The following is a 19,127-nucleotide window of genomic DNA, read 5'->3' on the forward strand; positions in this document are numbered from 1 at the left end:
CATCCCAAAGATTGGAATGATGTCCTGATTTACTCTTGATCCTCAGTAGAGTGGCTATTGGCAGAATCTACTTGTGTGATCCGTCGAATGTATGTTCTCCCCGAGTAGAGTGGCTTGTTGCAGGATCTACTTGTGTGGTGCTTTCTCCTTCAGTGGGTTGTTCCCCAAGAGAGTATCTAACAGCTTTCCCCAGTAGAGTTCCTTGTGCAGTTGGATTCTACTCGGATGATTCTCCTTCAGTGGGTTGTTCCCCGGAGTTGTTTGGAGTTGCTTTGCAGCAGTTCTTGGTTGAGCCATGAATTTTTGTTTCTCAGTTGATGCTGGGATCCCCTACAGATATCCTCAGGATTCTCCTGATCCCCTGCAATACCCACAGATATTTGCTTTTCAGCATGTGGATCTCTAGCAGATTGGCTTTCCAGTTGGTTTTTCCCCTGGAAGTATAGTACCGGGCGTTTGATTCCTGGGCCTGTTTGTGTTAGAATTGTCTGTTTTGTCAGCATCCATCAAACATAAATCACGCATATTCATGCACATTCATAAAACATTCAGATATTCATGTTGCATTTTTTGCCATATATCTCTTGTTTGTTGTCTCCTGCTATGGGTGATGTAGATCTCCTGTAGATCTTCCCAAGCAGATGTCGGGTGGTTAATATCTCCATATAGAGTCCGCCCCATAAGCAGAAAGCGTCTGTTTTTCCTTCTGCAGTTCCCCACTGAGATATATCCTCGTGGATGACGGTTTCTTCCGTTTCCTCCCAACACATATATTGGGACGGGTTTTCCTATTGAGTTATATCCTCATGGGACGTGTTTTGATTCAGTCTGTCTTTTCGGATCAATCCCGAATCGGCGTTTTGTCAGCTGTTTCTTGTGCTTCCCTGTGGAAGAAATGAATGGTTTGCCCAGTAACCGGCAACAATTCATTTATCCCCAGCGACATTTTTTGGGCCTCTACCCAGTAACCGGTAGTGGTAAGTCCTATGTTCCTTGCTCCTTGGCGGAATTTGTGGTTATATACCTTTTATTCCTCGAGCAAGAGTTGTTGGTCTTCTACCCAGTAGTCGGTAGTCGTAAATCCTATTTGCTAGCTCCCCAGCAGTTTGTGGTTTGTTATAAACCCTATTTTGTTTCCCGTGCGGATTTGTGATTCGTTCCATCCCCACGTGGAGTTGTTGGTTTTCTACCCCGTATTCGGTAGATGTAAACCCTAATTTGTGGTTATTCCCACCAGAGTATGGCTACTACCCCGTATTCGGTAGTTGTAAGTCCTATCTTTTTTTCCCCCTAGCAGAGGTAACCTTTGTGGTTCGATCTGGTTGATGGCGGATTTTCTGTTGTTGTGGTTTTTATCTCCAACAAAGTTTGTGTTTCCCGGTGGTATAAGTTGAATAAGTGCTCAGTATTTGGCCTTCATTCACCCTATCCCCAGCGAAGTTTGTGGTCTTCTACCCCGTACTCGGTAGTTGTAAATCCCATGTTGTTTTGTCCTCCCCATCGGAGTTTGTGCCTTGTGGTACAGTTGGGTAATTGTCGGATGCTTGCAATTTTATCCCCGGCTGGGTTGTTGGTTCTACCCAGTAGTCGGTAGTGTTAACCTCTTGTTTCCTCAGCCAGATTTTGGTCTTCTACCCCGTATTCGGTAGTTGTAAACCCTAATTTCTCCTTTGCAGAGTTAACCTTGTTGTTCATCCTAACCGATGATGGTTACTCTTTGTGGTTATCCTCATTCAATATTCGATGTTGATATTCCTCTCTTTGCTTCTGGATAATTGTCGGATGCTAGCAATTTATCCCCAGCAATTTGTCTCCTGGATCATTGCCGTATGCTCGCAATGTTATCCCTTTTGAAGTTGCCAGTGGGTCTTTTCACCGTTTGCTAGTGATTTGTTCCCCGGATCATTGATTGTTTATCAATGCATCCCCAGCCAGTCCCTGTGGATAATTGCCGGATGCTTGCAATTCATTCCCAGCGGATCGCCTTTCATTTACCCGTTTGCTCGGTAACGATCGTTGCTCCCTTTGATTGGTCATCATTATATGCCTATTTTGGTATCCCGATGCCCTTCTTTTCGGTCGATTTATCCTTTGTTAACCCAGTAACCGGTTGTGGATAATCTTCCATGCGAGTATTCTATCCACGTTCTGACGGTAATGGATAATATATCTCATGCGCTCTTCAGTCGAAGCCTTTTGTGTTTCCCTAGTCGAGTAAGATTCGTTATTTCCCTTTGCGGAGTCGAATATTTGTTGTTTGGATATTTGCCGGATGCTTGCAATTTATCCTCTTTGAGTTGTCTTTCGTTTTCCCGGATGCTTGGTATCGATTGTCTCTCTTTTTGGTTAGTCACCTATTATATACTTCGGTATCTCTGGTGTCTTTTCCTTTTCGAGTATATTATTCACGGTCTGCCGGTAATGAATAGTATGTCTCATTCACTCTTTGGTTGGAATCCTTCGTCGATCTTCCCCAGCTGAGTAAGATTCGTATTCTTTGTAGAATCGAATACCCATCCTTTAACCAGTTTGTGTTTTGGATGATGAGTGTGTTGGCATATATACCAATTCACGTTTTCGGTAGATCACCTATTATATACTTCGGTACCCCTGGTGTTTCTTACCATGCGAGTATTCTATCCACGTTCTGACAGTAATGGATATTATATCTCATGAACTCTGTGGGTTTGTGTCCCCAGTTGAGTAAGATTAGTTTTCCTGTTGTGGATTCGAATGTCCGTCCTGTAAGTCGATTGCTTTTTCAAGCCCTCCTTTCGGATGATGAGTGTTTTGGCATATATACCAATTCACGTTTTTGGTTAGTCACCTATTATATACCCCGGTATCTCTGGTGTCTCTTCCTCGTCGAGTATATTATTCACGGTCTGCCGGTAATGAATAATATGTCTCATGCACTCTTGGGTCAATCTTTTGATTGTTTTATCCGCAGAGTAAGATTCATATTCCTTGTGAAATTGAATATCCATCCTATGAACAAGTCTGCTTTTCTAGCTTTCTTCAGGATGATGAGTGTTTTGGCATATATACCAATTCACGTTTCGGTCGGTCACCTATTATATACCTCGGTATCCCTGGTGTTCCTTCCTTTCTGCTCCCTATTATGACCTTGGTCCCCTGTGGAGTCAGATTTCCCTGAGTTGGTGTACCTTTTTTTTCAGGTCTTTCTCAGATGTTTGGATTGATTGATATCTCTCACCCTTATACCGGTCTTAGATATTCATTCTTCCTGAGTTTGTTGCCCTTATACCGGTAACATCTCATTCTCTGGCTTCCCCTGGAAAGTCTTTTCTAGATTTCCCCAGCGGAGTTGTATTGCTATTTGTGTTGTTGTATTGGCGTTACCCCTAGTACGTGTATTTTGTGGGTCAGCTTGAGTCATTCCAATGGATTGTGTTCCTTTGGAATTGCTTCTTTCCCCAGTGTGAGTCCTTTACTTCCTCAGTAAGGTCTCCGGTCTGGTTTCTAGTATCCCCTAATCAGAGTCGTGTCTTGCACACGCTGTGTCAGTTTTGTTTTCCCCAATTCGGAGTCGTGTCCTGCTCACGCACTCCTTTTCTTTTATTATCCCCAATAAGAGTCCGTAAGAGTCTTGTTAGAGTCTCTGTTCCTGGTGAGTGTATTACTCCGACGGATCGTCTTTTCTTCTGTGCGAACCATTATCCCCACAAAATTTGTGTCTTTTACATGCATACATTTGCATCATGAGGTCTCTTAGGGACCAAAATTTGTCTCATTACTGTTATTTAAGCCCATTCTACCGCGTCGAGATGAAGATTTCTAAACTTCACTTCTCCGGGTAGAATGTCCTTAAATAGGGGCATCTGTAGGACCCCAATTTTTGCCCTAAGATCCCTCATGGCCTCAAGACATCATATCATATCACATCATTGCCTCAAGGATCTTTGTGCACCTTTGTTTCCCTCCTAGTGGGTGGGTATCTTGTGAGTGTGGTTCTTGATCACCAAGCATGTATTGCACTTGTATATCATTGCTTTTCATTTGTTTACTAACCAAAAGTACAAAAAAATATTGTCATCTAACCTTGTTTCTTGCAGATGAAGCAAACTAGGTCAAATCAGTCAGGCAAGCCATTGAGCCATGGATGGTGACCATTCTTGAAGAATTTGGGCACCATGATCATTCATGAGAGATTCATATAAAATGTGATATCATTTTGGATCAAGATCTCATGTGGTAGAGGCTTGAAATTCATCAAAACATGGCTCAGTCAACAAAAACCCTAGAAAAGTCAACTGAAGTCAACTGTGGTCAACTGTGCATTCAATCAGGAATTGGAAGGTGTGAGATGGTTGGAAAGGTCTCATTCATGTCCATATGAGCTTCATTTAACATTTCAAACATCCACAATGAAGGATTTGAAGTCAGACAAAAAGTTTCCCAAAATGGAAATGACATGTAATTTTCACCTGCCAAAAATGGAGATATTATTCTTGCCTTTCCAAAAAGTCCAAGAACACTCATTTCTCATTTATGGTTGGCAAGTTATGATCAAATCATTTTCAGAAAATCTTGAAATTCAAAGTGCCATAACTTTTGAATGGAAAGGCCAATTTGGTTGATTCTTCTTTGAGCAAATCCCATTTGATGTGTACTATCCAAATCCATCATCACATTTCACCAAAAACCTTCACATAAAAAGGTCATTTTTGAAGTGAACCATTTAAATTTTGGTGGGAAAAAAGGCCAAATTTCAAAGTACAAGGAATTTCCATATGAAACCAATTGGAATAGCTTCTAAATGTGATTTATGGTTTGCTTCAAGTGAAAAATTACTGTTACATTGCATGGAAGTGCATGAGGGCAAATTGGCCAATTTCCATAACAAGCTTCATTTTGCTAATCATCCAAATTATGCTAAGCATGATTAAGGCATGGATTAACATGAGGTATAAAAGCCTAATCATAACAGAAAACGAAATCAACAATCACAATTCAGATCAAATTCACAAAATTCTCCAATTCTCTCAATTTTCTCCATTTTTCACATAAACCTTTTTTCATCATTTCATCAAGATTTCATCAATACTTGTGCGATTTTCTTTGTTGATTCATGATCTGCAGGTGTTTTTGGAATTCTGTTGAACAAGATTGAGGAGTAAATCGAGCAAATTCTCATTGTCCAACCTTGAGCTCTTCAATGGCAGTTGGACAATTCACCAACCTCGTGCGTTTCTGAGTTGCGCTGAACCTTCCAATCACCTTCCTGACTATTGTAGGCCATCTGTTTTCATCAATTGAAGCCAAAAACACACGGATTCGAGCACTGCACGTCAAGAAGGTGAGATTTCGAAATCTTCAGTTGTTGCAATTAGTATGTGGCTTAGATAGATCCTTTGACATAGAGTAGACTGGTGCTTGAATCATGCGTTTCCATCCATTATTCATCAAGATATCGTGATTTAAAGATTGTATGCCAAAACTGTTTTCGATTGGATCTGTTTGTACGTGGATTTCTGGACAAAATTGAGTGCATATTCATGATCCTGATTGAATGCCGGTTCCAACCATATGCGGTTTGTGCATTTTCGTGCAAATTTTTCCATACCGACTTCTGGTAGTGATGAACGCGATGAACACACACATTTTCGCTGCAGAACGCGTGCCAGATCCTGTTTTGCTCTGCTCCAATTCGAATTGATGTTTCCCGCCGCGAATGGACCAATCACGACGCGCCATGCAGTTTAATGAAACTGCAGCGTTTTGGCCCTGGCCTTGATAATTACCATAATGCCACGCTGATTTCATTAATTCATTTCACAATTTAAATAATTATTTCATTCTTAATCAAAACTTCTAAAATTCATAATTAATTCACTTTTAATCCAAATTGCATGGGGATTTTTGTGTTAATCTCCAAATTCCCCCTAGTTTTTTTTAGGCATGATAATGGAAGTTGTGCCTGGTGATTTTTTGGTTTGGCCTAGTGATCTTTGACATGTATGCATTATACATATGTTTTGCCATATTGATCATGAAATCTTGATGCATTATCCAAAATGAATGAAATTTTATAGGCATGTTCTTGACTCTTTCCTGGTGATTTTGATGTATAGTTTGTTATTTTTGAGTCCCTGGTTAGAGAGATATGATGTGATCTTCATGAGTGTGACAATGTGTGTCACACTAGGTTATGCTATGTTCCTGATTTTATTTTCCATACCTATGCTATGCCTATGGCTCTGAATTTTTGCATATGATATCATATGTATGTCTAGTTTCACCATGATGTTTTGTGGATTTGATTGATCCATTTCCTATTTGATTAGGATTTTTTGTTGGCTGTTTAGTCATTTTAGGGTTTTTCTTGAGTAGTTCACTTACATATCTTGTAAAATCCTCATCCCTTATCATATGAAGATGAAATTTGGTGGAGTGTTTCTTGACATGTTTAGCTTCACTTTGGCTTTGGTCCCATTCATTTCTAATTTGTTTTCACTGTTTTACACTTGATTGAAGTTGGTGTACACTTTGTGACCTTGTTTAGGTTGATTTTTGCATACCATGACTTCCTGATTTAATTCCCCTACTTCCACTTGTCCAAATGCTATGAAATTTGATATGCAACTTATTGAATGTGTTGTGTTTAAAATGGAATTTTTGTGGAATTTATTGAGCTGTTTTGGTATTTGTTTGATTGTAATCATTCTGTTTACTCATATGTGGTTCACACTTGCTCACTTTGACCTAAATTGTGCATGAAATGAAATTGGTGTATTGTTTTGATATGAGACCAATTAGACTTTCTTCTTAATTGAATTATCTTGGTTTTGATCATGTTTCACTTGCTGTTTTAAGATTTTTCCCTCCTTTTTGACCCTAGGCTTGTCCTAGTGGTCTTACTTCTCATGTTTGAGTTTGACTTTGACTTTTCAGGTTAAGAAGCAAAGTGCTTTAAAGGAATTAATGCAAGTTGATTGAGTTGTTTCATTTGATTATTGTGAACTAACTTGTTTGTTTTTTAGGATGCTAACTCATTTCATTTGAGTTTGTGCTTTGCACACATGATTGATTGTGTTGTCTGTTGGTTCATAATTTGTCTGTTTTAGTTTTGTGATTGGGATTCTGATTATATTTGATTGATTTCAGGTACCCTTAGTCGCTTTAGTTCCTTGAGAACTAGCTTGCTTTGCTAAGCATTTGCATTGAGGTAGACTCTCTTGTCTCCATGTAGTCTGGAAGACCTGGCTTGTTATTTAGCCAGGCAACTGTCTGAAGTCCTCCTTAAGAGGCAATGTTTGTGATTGTTTATTTTTGTCCCTAAGCAGGTAAAGACCTCATATGAGGCAATTGGTAGACAAAAGAGATATGTAGCCTATCTCCTACTATTCCGTGAGTCACTCACCTTGCTCACACTACTTGTGTTTGATGCATGTTGAGTAAAAGCCCAAGATCTATCGAGTCTAACTTGGGGAGAGAGTTCCATCTTTATGAACTCCCCCACCTTCTTATATTCAATGCTCTCCCTGACCAGGGATAAGAGTGATGAGGCACACTCCTCATATCCTTTCATCTGCTTCACCTTGGCTCTCAATGTCAAGGTTAAGAGCGCCATCTACCCTATTCCAGTTGGCTTTTAAAGTCCAACCTTTGATTGAGCCTAAATTGTGTGGTTATAGTGTGTGCTACTTGAACTTGTTTGATTGATTATTTGATTCATTTGAACATGATTGCTTACTTGCCATGGTGCATTCATCATTATTGATTGTTAATTCTTGTATGATCATTATTGCATATCCTTGTGATCTATGTTTGTTTGCCCATTGAGGACAATTGTAAGTCCATGTTGATTGGCTTTTGTTCCCATGATATGGAAGGATAGAGTGTAAGACCTCATTGGTCACTCATATCTTCTTTTCTCTTGTTTGTTGTATGAGAGGATGCAATTGTAAGTCCCTGTGATGTGGCATTTGTATTCCTATGACCATACTTTGGAGGTTGGTATAAGTCCAGATAGATTGGCGTCCGACATCCAAGTTTTGTTTTGTTTTAGGAGGTTGGTGTAAACCCAATTATTGGTATCCGACATCCGCTTTTTGTTTGTGATATTAGTATAAGACCATTGATGGCATCCGGTATCACCTTATTTTGTTTACTTGCTTTGTTGCCTCATTCCTAAGGACGCACTTGAATCATCTTCTATATGATTTCAAGAGGTGAACGTCTAGGAAGTGTTACACTTCATCCACACCCTTTTTGTTTCAAAACCCCTTTTCCCTTGTTGACTTTTTAAAACTTGTAAATGCATGTTGTGCAAACATTCTCATCCTCTTTTTCAAATTAGAAACTTGGACCCTAAGTCCTTGACTTTTCAAACTCCATTTCATAACACTTCTTTGAATCAATCTAATCGTACTTTGACCATCCTTTTGTGAATAATCATAATCCATTAACCCAACTCATTCAATTGTTTTGTGGCTTTGTCCATGCTTGTTAAGTTTTCATACATTAGCCATAGGTTTGATTTATCCTAGTTGGTTGATGTTAATCTCACCTATTTGTCCTTAGTTGATTGAATTGTAAGTCTTCCTTGCTTATTATAGGGTTAACCCCTCACTAGCAAGTGGAAGCTTTTCTCACATGGTGGACTTGTTGTTTCATAAGGTTGAGTTTTCTCCTGTGGATAACGTAAAGCCTTAGTGCTATTGTTTTAAAATGAACTCACAAATGTTTGGAAATTTTTTAGCCGAACTACGGCGTTTTGATCCTTACCTTTGATGGAAGGTACGTAGGCAACGGGTTCATCCGTTCAAACACAAAAATAATTAACTTGTACATTCTTTTCTCATCACCCCATTCATGTTTGCACAATATGTCAAAACAAATAAACATTTTTTATACAACAAGTGTGAAAAGGGCTCCCTAGGAGTACCTAGGACGTGATGGGTGCCTAACACCTTCCCATTGCGTAATTTACCCCTTATCCAGACTCTCTGATCTTTTATTGGTTTTCTACGTAAAACTTCTTAGGTTTTTGTTCGCTTTTTAACCAGTCCTTAGGATAAATAAAAGTGCGGTGGCGACTCGATTCACTGTATGCTTTGCTTATGGTTTAATGAATAAATCATATAGCGACGAATACACCGCTACAGTAGAGAGTCTATAAAATTTACCAAGTACTCGTGTGAAGAAGAACCGTAAATTAAGAAATGTATGTTTGTTTACACCATTGTCAGTTATTTTGAAGCAATACAATTTATCTTTACTTTTCCAGAAATACTTCTTTATTTCAAACATTCTTCTTTGATGCTAGTTATCATCATTTCTTTTACAATCTTTCTCTTTAATTCGTATTAGTCTTTTACTGTCTGAGTTTTTAATCATCATTACCACAGGCACTGTCAAAGTGTTCATATTTTCTAGAATTTACTTTAAAACAATTAGCATGTGTCCTAGGACCAATCTGATTGATCCTTTAAGTAACCAAATTTAGTAATTTGGAAGATCAGCGGTTGTTTACCAATTTTCACGGTAAACAAATTAGCACGCCTAGTGGGATAGTGCTAATGTTTTTTTAATTGAAATTGTTTTTATTTCTGGTTGTTCATTCATTTTCTCCTTTTTCGGAGAAAAAAAATTGTTGTATGTTATTAAGGAGTGGTAAAGTATCCATAACCAACGAACACATACCAAGGAGGAAATCCACTACGAGAATGGCGAATTTAAGTGCGCCAGATAACCAAAAATTTCAAAATCCATCAACCGGCAATATACCAGTCCCCTCTTCTTCGATAGGGGCGAACACATCCACAATGCATGTGTATGAAACTGTTCCATCTATGGCGAGTTCGATGCCAACGCATTTGATCCCCCATACTGAACCGATTTTAACTTACATTGGGCCTAGGGGCCTCCACATGCTCCGTCACCAATTGGAAATGTTCTAAACAGGCCTTTAGTACCCCCCCCCCTGGTTTCTCAATACCATTTGGTGGTCGAGAACAACCATATGGAATGCCAACTTCAGTGATGGCAAGTTTACACAACGCCAGTTCGACTTTCTTAGAACCACTAGTTAACATAAACTCTCCAGTACAAGGGTCTGGGGTAAGCATGGATCGAAATAACCAATCTTCAGGTTGAGACACCAGACACAAATACCTAGCCTTACCAATAACTCCTTAGAAGCATGGAGACAACAGATGGACGAAAGAAACCATGAGATGGTCCAAATGCTTACGCAAACATTGACCACCATATTAAACCCTCTGATTCAAAATACGGCTCAATCGAATCAATAGATGACAACATAAATGGTGTGAATGTCTGAATTCCTAGGTGTACCACAGCCTCATCGACACCCTCTGAGGGATTGGGTAAGGGAAAATCAAGGGGCAGCCTTCGAAGAAGACCTTACTATCAACCAGGTCCCACAAAATCAACCACAACCAGAGATGGTGAATCAAGAAGTAGGAGTCAGACCCCCTAGGATCGAACCACAAATCCCCAGAGAAAGGGTGTCAAGGGTAGTAATGGTAAATAGAAACCAAAACGCCGATAATGTGATACGGCAGACTCGACATAACGATTTGGTAGCAGATGATAATCTAGCAGCCATGGTTGAAAGGATTATGGTTCGAAATATGGTAAACTTTGGCCTTCGAAGGCAAAATTATACATCACCTTTGTCGGAATATATCCTACAGGAAGAAGCACCCCCTAGAACAAAAATCCCCAAATTCACTAAGTTCTCTAGGGATACTACTGAATCGACCGTCGAACATGTGGCAAGATATTTAATTGAGGCATGAGACATTTCGAACAACGAGAACCTTAGGATAATTTGTTTCCCAAGTTCTCTCACAAAGAATGCCTTCACATGGTTCACCACCTTGCCACAAAGTTCGATTCATACTTGGAATCAACTAGAGAGAATGTTCCATGAGCAGTTTTACATGGGACAAATGAAGATAAGTCTGAAGGAATTGGCTAGTATCAAACGAAAGTTTACCGAGTCAATTGATGACTATCTGAGTAGGTTTCGATTACTCAAAGCTATGTGTTTGACGCAAGTGCCAGCGCATGAACTGGTCGAAATGGCCGTTGGGGGCCTTGACTTTCGATAAGGAAGAATCTAGATACCCAGTATTTGAGAGATATGACCCAACTGGCTGATAGGGTTCGACAGTTAGAGCGCTTGAAGGAAGAAAATGCTAGAGCAAATAAGAATAAAAGGGTAGCTTATGTCGATTTCAGCAATGATAATGAAGGGTCCTTTAACGGAACTTCAGACTTCGACGAAAATGAAATCGACCTTGCTGAATTGAAGCAAGAGCCACCTTACGCGTGTAAGGTTTTGGCCCCTTCGAATGGAAAAAACCCTATTGAACCAGAAAAGAATGATAAATTTCCTAAGAAAACTTATACTTCCGACGTTACAAAATGTGATGAAATTTTCGATTTGTTAGTTAAGGATGGTCAAATGATAGTACCCCTGGGTGCTAAAGTGCCTCCTTTAGAACAAAGAAAGAAAATAGGATTTTGCAAATACCATGGGTTTCTGGGTCATAAAACATCTCAATGTTTTCTTTTCAGGGACCTTGTGCAGAATGCCATCCAAGAATGGAGACTCAAATTTGGAGACAAAACTCGGAGCCAGATGAAGATCGACTCTGATCCTCTACAAGTGGATGATGCCCACTATACGGAGCCAGAGGAAGTGAACCTAGTCTAAGTCACTGACGATTTCGACATGACTGAAGTCATTGAAGACTTTATCAATGAACCTATCATGGCTAATATTCTGAACATCTTGATCAAGAATATTTTAATGACTTCATTCAAAAAGTTGTGGGAGATGCCATCAACAAGAGCCTCGATGTCTTCGACGCTGGAATCACTGAAGATTCTGATATGATGATAGTCACCAAGAAAACCGTTGATGGTTTCGTGCAGATAGATAAGGCCACTGATGGACTTCAATTACAATTCCAAAAGTTGGACATCACTGAAGATGTCAAAATAGAGGTTAATATGGTCGAGATATCCTAGGAGACCTCCATGGAAGTTGACAATGAATGTCGGCAGGAAGAATATAACAAAATTGCCTTCCCCAAAGAGGACAAAATGTTGTCTGACTTCCTTCGAAGGTGTCAGAAGAAGCAATCGGAAGTCACGTTGTGCCCACGGTGCAGTGTTGTGTTTGATAAGAAGGCGACCCAAAATCTCGAGGGAGTAAGGAGGGCGAAACACCAAGGGGGTCACAAAGCTTTTCAAGATCAACAAGATATTAATCCCATAAGGGCTTTTGACCCAAGGAGATACTATGATCCAAGACGACTGATGGTGAAACTTGGTGAAGCAAAGCAAAAAGGTCCTGCTAATAAACCCATTTCTTTCAAACCTAGTGCTGAAGCTTCAAATGGGAAGTGGGTAAAGCTAGTAGATGGCAGGAAACATGGCCAAGCTAAATGGCAGAGCTTCAAAGTCGATAGAGGTACATCATTAGCTTACCATGTGACAAGGTCTCAATGGAGAAGGGAACAGAGGGGAAGGAAAGCCCAGAGGGATGCTGGTGAAAAAGACAAAGTTGAGTCCAGCACAAACGTGCCTACGAGACAAAAGGAAGACTTAGGATTCGACAAAAGAAAATTTAATGATCCAGCAAAGGCGGCCAGAGAAAGATATAATCAAATGACTGCTGAAGATGAAATGTTTACTGATAATTTCGACTCAGGATCTGAGACTTCTTTAGATATTTTAGTCGGTGTGGTGTTGTGATGCCCAAGGAGTTCGACCGGATCATATAGGTCGAAGATATCGACAATATTACGAAAAGAGAAATGGTTGCTCATAAGCCAGTATGCCAATACGTGATGAATAATGGATACGTCGAAGAGTAAAATGCCTTCTTCGAGAGACACAACGAGGCTATGAAGAGTCATCTTAAGGCTCTCTTCATTACTAGAAAGGTCAAAGATGTTCCCATTAATAAAATCTTTGTGGACTATGGCGCGACAGTGAATTTGATTCCTCATCACATGCTGAGGAAAATTGGCAAGTACGACACTAATGCCAAACCTCACAATATGGTGCTTACTAACTACAAGGGTAAAGTGGGCTCCACCCTTTGTGTCATCCAGGTCGAGTTAACTGTAGGAAAGGTCACAAGATCCACAATGTTTATGATTGTGGAAACGAAGGTCAACTATAATTTGTTACTTGGAAGGGAGTGGATACATGGGGTCGGGGTTGTCCCATCCTTAATGCACCAGTAATCATTATATGGCGTTGTCGCAACCTGAAAAATACAGTGTGCAAAAAAACAACCGGCGAAAGAAAATGACAGAAGAGTCGCCACCGTGCGTTATTTATCCCAAAGGAGGGAAAGGAAACGCTCGAAGTAAACCTGAAAAGAGGAAAGGAAAAGACAAGGTCTCGCAACCAAATCTTGGGTTTGGGAGTCGGTTATGCGAAGGGAAGGTATTAGCACCCCTATGCATCCGTAGTACTCTACGTGATCCACTTTTGTAGTTCTTGTCTAAAGGGTGTGAGTTTATCATGTGTTGTTTACTAAAAAAGGGGTTAAATGAAAATGACTCGCGCGGATGTCGCATCCACTGCATACGTATCTCATCTGAATATGAGAATCAGAGTCTTCGTAGCTCGGCTGACCTAGGGGTTTGGGGGATGTGTGCTCGCTAAGATATCGCATCTTATGCCTACGTATCTCATCTGGAATGAGAATCAAAGCAAGTCGTAGTTCGGCTAACTACGGGGTTAAGGATTATGTTTTAGGGGCGGACGATGTTACTACGCAATCTACCGGATGCTCGACCTTTGGAGACTTACTCACCTGTAGTAGAAGGAGTAAACGTGTGTTTAGGAGAAGAAAAATCAATGAAGGGTTAGGGTTTGGGATGCTCGTGCAAAAAGGCAGTCCTTGACGAAGGAACCGCGCTACCTACGGGGATACAAACACATACAAAACAAACATGTATAAAGTAAATGTGCCAACAAGGCAATCAGAATAAATCTCCCAAATGGTATCCCACAAGCAAAGTGGAATATCCAGCGAGCTATCCCTGCAAAAGTCATGCGAGCCTTCACAAAATCTCAACAAAAGGGTTAGTAAAACAAGATAAGGATTAGGAGAAAACATGCTATGACAAACGTAAGTCAGATTAGAGCAAAACAGTATGGTTTTTCATGGATAACAGTATGGTTTCAGAAACCTCAAACCCTGTGGCATACACTTCAGAAATTAAACGATTAAGCATTCAAGGCATTATTTATACATTCATACATAATTATGAACCCATGGGCAAAAACCTAATGAAATTCATCCATCATACCTCAAACATTCAGAGTATTCAACTTCAAAGCACAAAGGTAATGGGAATAAGGGCAAACCTGATTGGAGAGATCGGTTGAAATCAAATGGCACGGCTGGATTTGCAAACCAATGTTAGGGTTTGCTTGAGCTGAAAGTGTATGAGTCAGAATGAACCTTTCAGAGTTGCCTGGAGGTTGCTCTGAACTCTGTTAGCTCTTCTCTCACTATCTTTTTCCCCAGGGTTCTTCTCTCACTATCTTTTTCCCAGACAGGGTAATAGGAATAGAATGCTTTTGTTTCACTGAAACTCTGAATTTATAACCTGATTTTTGTGGACCTGTGGGCTCAAATGAGAGAGGTCCAAGTCCAATATTTTTTCTTTTATTTATTTATTTATTTATTATTATTTTTTTTCGTTCTCCGTTTTTTTTTTCTTTTTTTTTCTTTTTTTTTCCTTTTTTTTTTCTTTTTTTTCTTTCTAAAACACGTGGGTTTCGCCTAGCGAGCATGACAGCTCATGAACAAACCTTTACTCCTTCAAGATTAACGTTTTGACTGACGAATAGACCCCTGTTGGAAGTAACTCAAGTATTTCCCTTGTGTTGACTGATCATCTAAATAGAGCCCACAAAGTGTCCTGGATGATGTTCAAGCTTCTTGGATCCGATTCTGATTGCCATGATGAAATGCAAATGCTAAATGACCTAAAAATGAATGCATGCATGAGGTGTAAAGCGTATGCTTCCAGGAAAAATGAAGGGTAAATTTTGGGGTATTACAACTGCCCCTATTCAATCAATTGGAGACCTGGAAAGAAGATATCAGCGGCTTTCGTGCTTTCGAGGTATCAAGGGATTGAATACAATAAAAGCCCAAAAATTTGCACTGAAGTGAAGTGAAGTAACAATGCCTGTCAGAATCGGCAAAGATGTGGTCTTGAAAGAAGAATCTGTCTGGTACGGTGAGAGTCAGTCTGAATACCGAAAAAGAATGTTAACCTGGATACCAAAATAAATGGTAACACATAAATAACCATGGCCTGAATGTCGCTCATCAGTCTGAATACCGAAAAAGAATGTTAACCTGGATACCAAAATAAATGGTCACACAGAAATAACCATGGCCTGAATGCTGCTCATCAGTCTGAATACTGGAAATGACTTCGATCTGAACATCGGGAGATATGAGATTATTAATATCGGTCTGAACACCGAGAGGCTGGCCTGAATGCCACAAGTTGCGTCGACCTGAACGTCGGAAACTTCTTCGATCTGAACATCGGAAAATTGGCCTGAATGCCAGAAGTTGCATTGACCTGAACGTCAGAAACTTCTTCGATCTGAACATCGGAAAACTGGCCTAAACGCCACAAGTTGCATCGACCTGAACGTCGGAAACTTCTTCGATCTGAACATCGGAAAACTGGCCTGAACGCCACAAGTTGCATCGACCTGAACGTCGGAAACTTCTTCGATCTGAACATCGGAAAACTGGCCTGAACGCCACAAGTTGCATCGACCTGAACGTCAGAAACTTCTTCGATCTGAACATCGGAAAACTGGCATGAACGCCACAAGTTGCATCGACCTAAACGTCGGAAACTTCTTCGATCTGAACATCGGAAAACTGGCCTGAATGTCACTTCGGTCTGAATACCGGAAACTTGGCCTGAATGCCACTTCGATCTGAATATCGGAAAATTGGCCTGAATGCCACTTCGATCTGAATACCGGAAACTTGGCCTGAATGCCACTTCGATCTGAATATCGGAAAATTGCCCTGAATGCCACAAGTTACATCGACCTGAATGTCGGAAACTTCTTCGATCTGAACATCGGAAAACTGGCCTGAACGCCACAAGTTGCATCGACCTGAACGTCGGAAACTTCTTCGATCTAAACATCGGAAAACTGGCCTGAACGCCACTTCGGTCTGAATACCGGAAACTTCATGCCTGTCAGCATCGGCAAAAATAGGGAACGATAATAGAGGCGGCGCATGGGCCAATGACACTTGCTGGGGATAACAAAGGTAAGTCATGAACAATCTTCAGTCTGAGTACTGGAAACAACTTCTGGCTTATCACTTGGGATACCGGGAATGTTTTATGCTTACATGCGTATGTTTGAATTTTTCAATGGCGTAATGCTCCATGAAAATGGAAATGCTACGCGATTTGGCGAGGATGCAATGCAATATGATTCTACATGCAGGGATGCGAAATGCTGGGTAGAATGCCAAGCTGAGGCAAGGGGATCTGCTGGGGAAATGATCACCATCTTCTGGACCCTGGCAAGGCTGCTGGAGATGCACAGTGCAAAGAATTCTGTGGGGAAATGACCCGCCACACGGTGTTCTAGCAATGACGAAATACCGAGATTCTGACTGGGGAGAGAACGGCACTGAAAACCTGCTATTGGGGAAAGCGATAGTGGTTCTGGCAACCACGATCTGCGAGAGATGACTCAGCAGGGGAAGCAAACACCGATACGGTACCAAGGTTCTGCTTCAAGGAAAGAAACCATGGATCTGACATTGGGATTATCGATCTGGCCTCGAACTCTGAGGAGCAACCGCTTCTACTGGGAAGATACAGTCTGGCACTGTCAACTCCGTTGGGGGTATATAGTCTGACACTGTCAACTCTACTGGGGAGTGTATAATCTGAAACCACCGCTTGGGGGGAGGTACAGTGGTGAGAACCTGCTGGGGATTGAAGAATCCAACGCTCTGATCAGCTCTGCAGGGATAAGATACCGAATTCGTCTGTTGGGGGAAAAATTCACGATCATCTGCAGGGGATTTTAAGGAAATGCCCCGAGGGTACCTGTTCTGAATAGACGATCCAAAGCACTTAAAATTTACAGCAATTTTAAATTTTTATTAAGCATGTACCTGTAAAGCTCTTATGTGTCATCATGCAATGTTTATCAAAAAATTCGGACATCATTTTTGCAAACAAAACAGAAAAATGAAAATGAAAACAGAGATATACTGAATAACATGATTTTATTGATTGAACGGCCTCTGAATAGGCATTTACATCAAGAAGCAATCCCTGGAAAGAGGTAATCGCACAACAAATAAAAACAGACATTAATCTAATGGCAATGTGAAATGGATTTCTATTGGGTTCCAATTCTGCTATGACTTGCTCGTCTTCAAGATCCTCCAGATGATCAGCTTTCTGAAAGAGTGATTGGATTGTTTCCTATCCTTCAAAAGTTTCCAGTCATTGACACGAGATGAGATTCAGAACTACTCAGAACGCAGTCATTCGCTTAATCCCTAACTTTTTCCTAGATCGCCCTTTTCGGGTTTTCAATCCACCGGGATACCCATTTTTGCCTAAGTTGCCTTTTTCAGGTTTTCAACTTACCGAGTGTACAATCTTTTCACTTTTAATCCCTAATTTTTGCCCGAACCTTTTTCATTTTCTTGGTTCGCCGGGATGCCCATTTTTGCCTGGACTACTCTTTTTATTGTCCAGCGGGTCTATTTCATGCGAAGTATTTTTTAACTGTGTCTGAGTTCACCGGGGAAGTGATGTTTTCACCATCCATCGTTGCAAGCATTAAGACCCCACCATCAAAAACCTTGGTAACAATATACAGCCCATCATAGTTAGGAGTCCACTTGCCCCTGTGATCTGTCTGAGGAGGAAGGATCCTTTTCAACACCAAATCTCCGACCTGGAAGCATCGAGGACGCGCTTTCTGATCAAAGGCTCTCTTCATCCGACTTTGATACAACTGCCCATGACAAATGGCTGTCATTCGCTTCTCTTCGATAAGACTCAACTCATTGAACCTTGTCCGAATCCATTCAGCTTCGTCTAACTTGACATCCAACAGGACTCTTAGAGAAGGAATCTCCACTTCAACAGGTAGGACTGCTTCCATACCATACACAAGGGAGTAAGGGGTTGCCCCGGTCGATGTACGTACTAAAGTAAGGTACCCATGCAAGGCGAAGGGTAGCATCTCATGCCAATCTTTGTACGTAACGACCATCTTCTACACAATCTTCTTTATGTTCTTATTTGCCGCTTCAACAGCACCGTTCATCTTAGGGCGGTAAGGGGAAGAATTGTGATGCTGAATGTTGAAGTTCTGGCGCAACTCCTTCATCATTTTGTTGTTGAGATTAGAACCATTATCAGTAATGATTCTTTCGGGAATCCCATAGCGACAAATGATTTCTTTCTTGATGAATCGGGCAACCACATGTCTGGTGACCTTCGCAAATGACGCTGCTTCGACCCACTTGGTGAAATAGTCGATGGCAACAAGGATAAAGTGATGCCCATTGGAAGCGGTCGGCTCAATCTTTCCAATCATATCGATGCCCCACATAGCGAAAGGCCACGGCGAAGACATCACATTCAAAGGATTCGGCGGCACATGCACCTTATCAGCATAAATCTGGCACTTCCGAGCATATTTGAAACAATCAGATTCCATGGTCATCCAGTAATAACCTGCTCTCAACAATTTCTTAGCCATTACATATCCACCGGCATGAGTACCGAAGGAGCCTTCATGAACTTCCTGCATTAACATGTCTGCTTTGTGTCTGTCCATGCATCTGAGTAAAACCATGTCGAAGTTCCTCTTATACAGAACATCGTCTTTGTTCAAGAAGAAACTGCCTGCCAATCTTCTCAAAGTCTTTCTATCATTGTTGGATGCCCCTGCAGGGTACTCTTGATTCTTCAGAAAGCACTTGATGTCGTGATACCAGGGCTTGTCATCAACTACCAGTTCAGCAGCAAACACATACGCGGCCCTATCAAGGCGCATCACGTCGATCT

The 19,127-nt window shown here is 40.9% G+C and overlaps 1 protein-coding gene across 1 annotated transcript; it reads left to right on the top strand.

Annotated features, from left to right (window-relative positions):
• The first annotated feature begins 11,137 nt into the window (after positions 1-11,137).
• LOC127129912 (uncharacterized) lies at positions 11,138-11,713 on the top strand. Its single transcript, XM_051059016.1, has one exon. The coding sequence runs from the start codon at positions 11,138-11,140 to the stop codon at positions 11,711-11,713; it is 576 nt and encodes a 191-aa protein (XP_050914973.1).
• Positions 11,714-19,127: the final 7,414 nt, after the last annotated feature.

This window comes from Lathyrus oleraceus, chromosome 3 (assembly GCF_024323335.1).
Source record: "Lathyrus oleraceus cultivar Zhongwan6 chromosome 3, CAAS_Psat_ZW6_1.0, whole genome shotgun sequence".
Classification (NCBI taxonomy): Eukaryota; Viridiplantae; Streptophyta; class Magnoliopsida; order Fabales; family Fabaceae; genus Lathyrus; species Lathyrus oleraceus.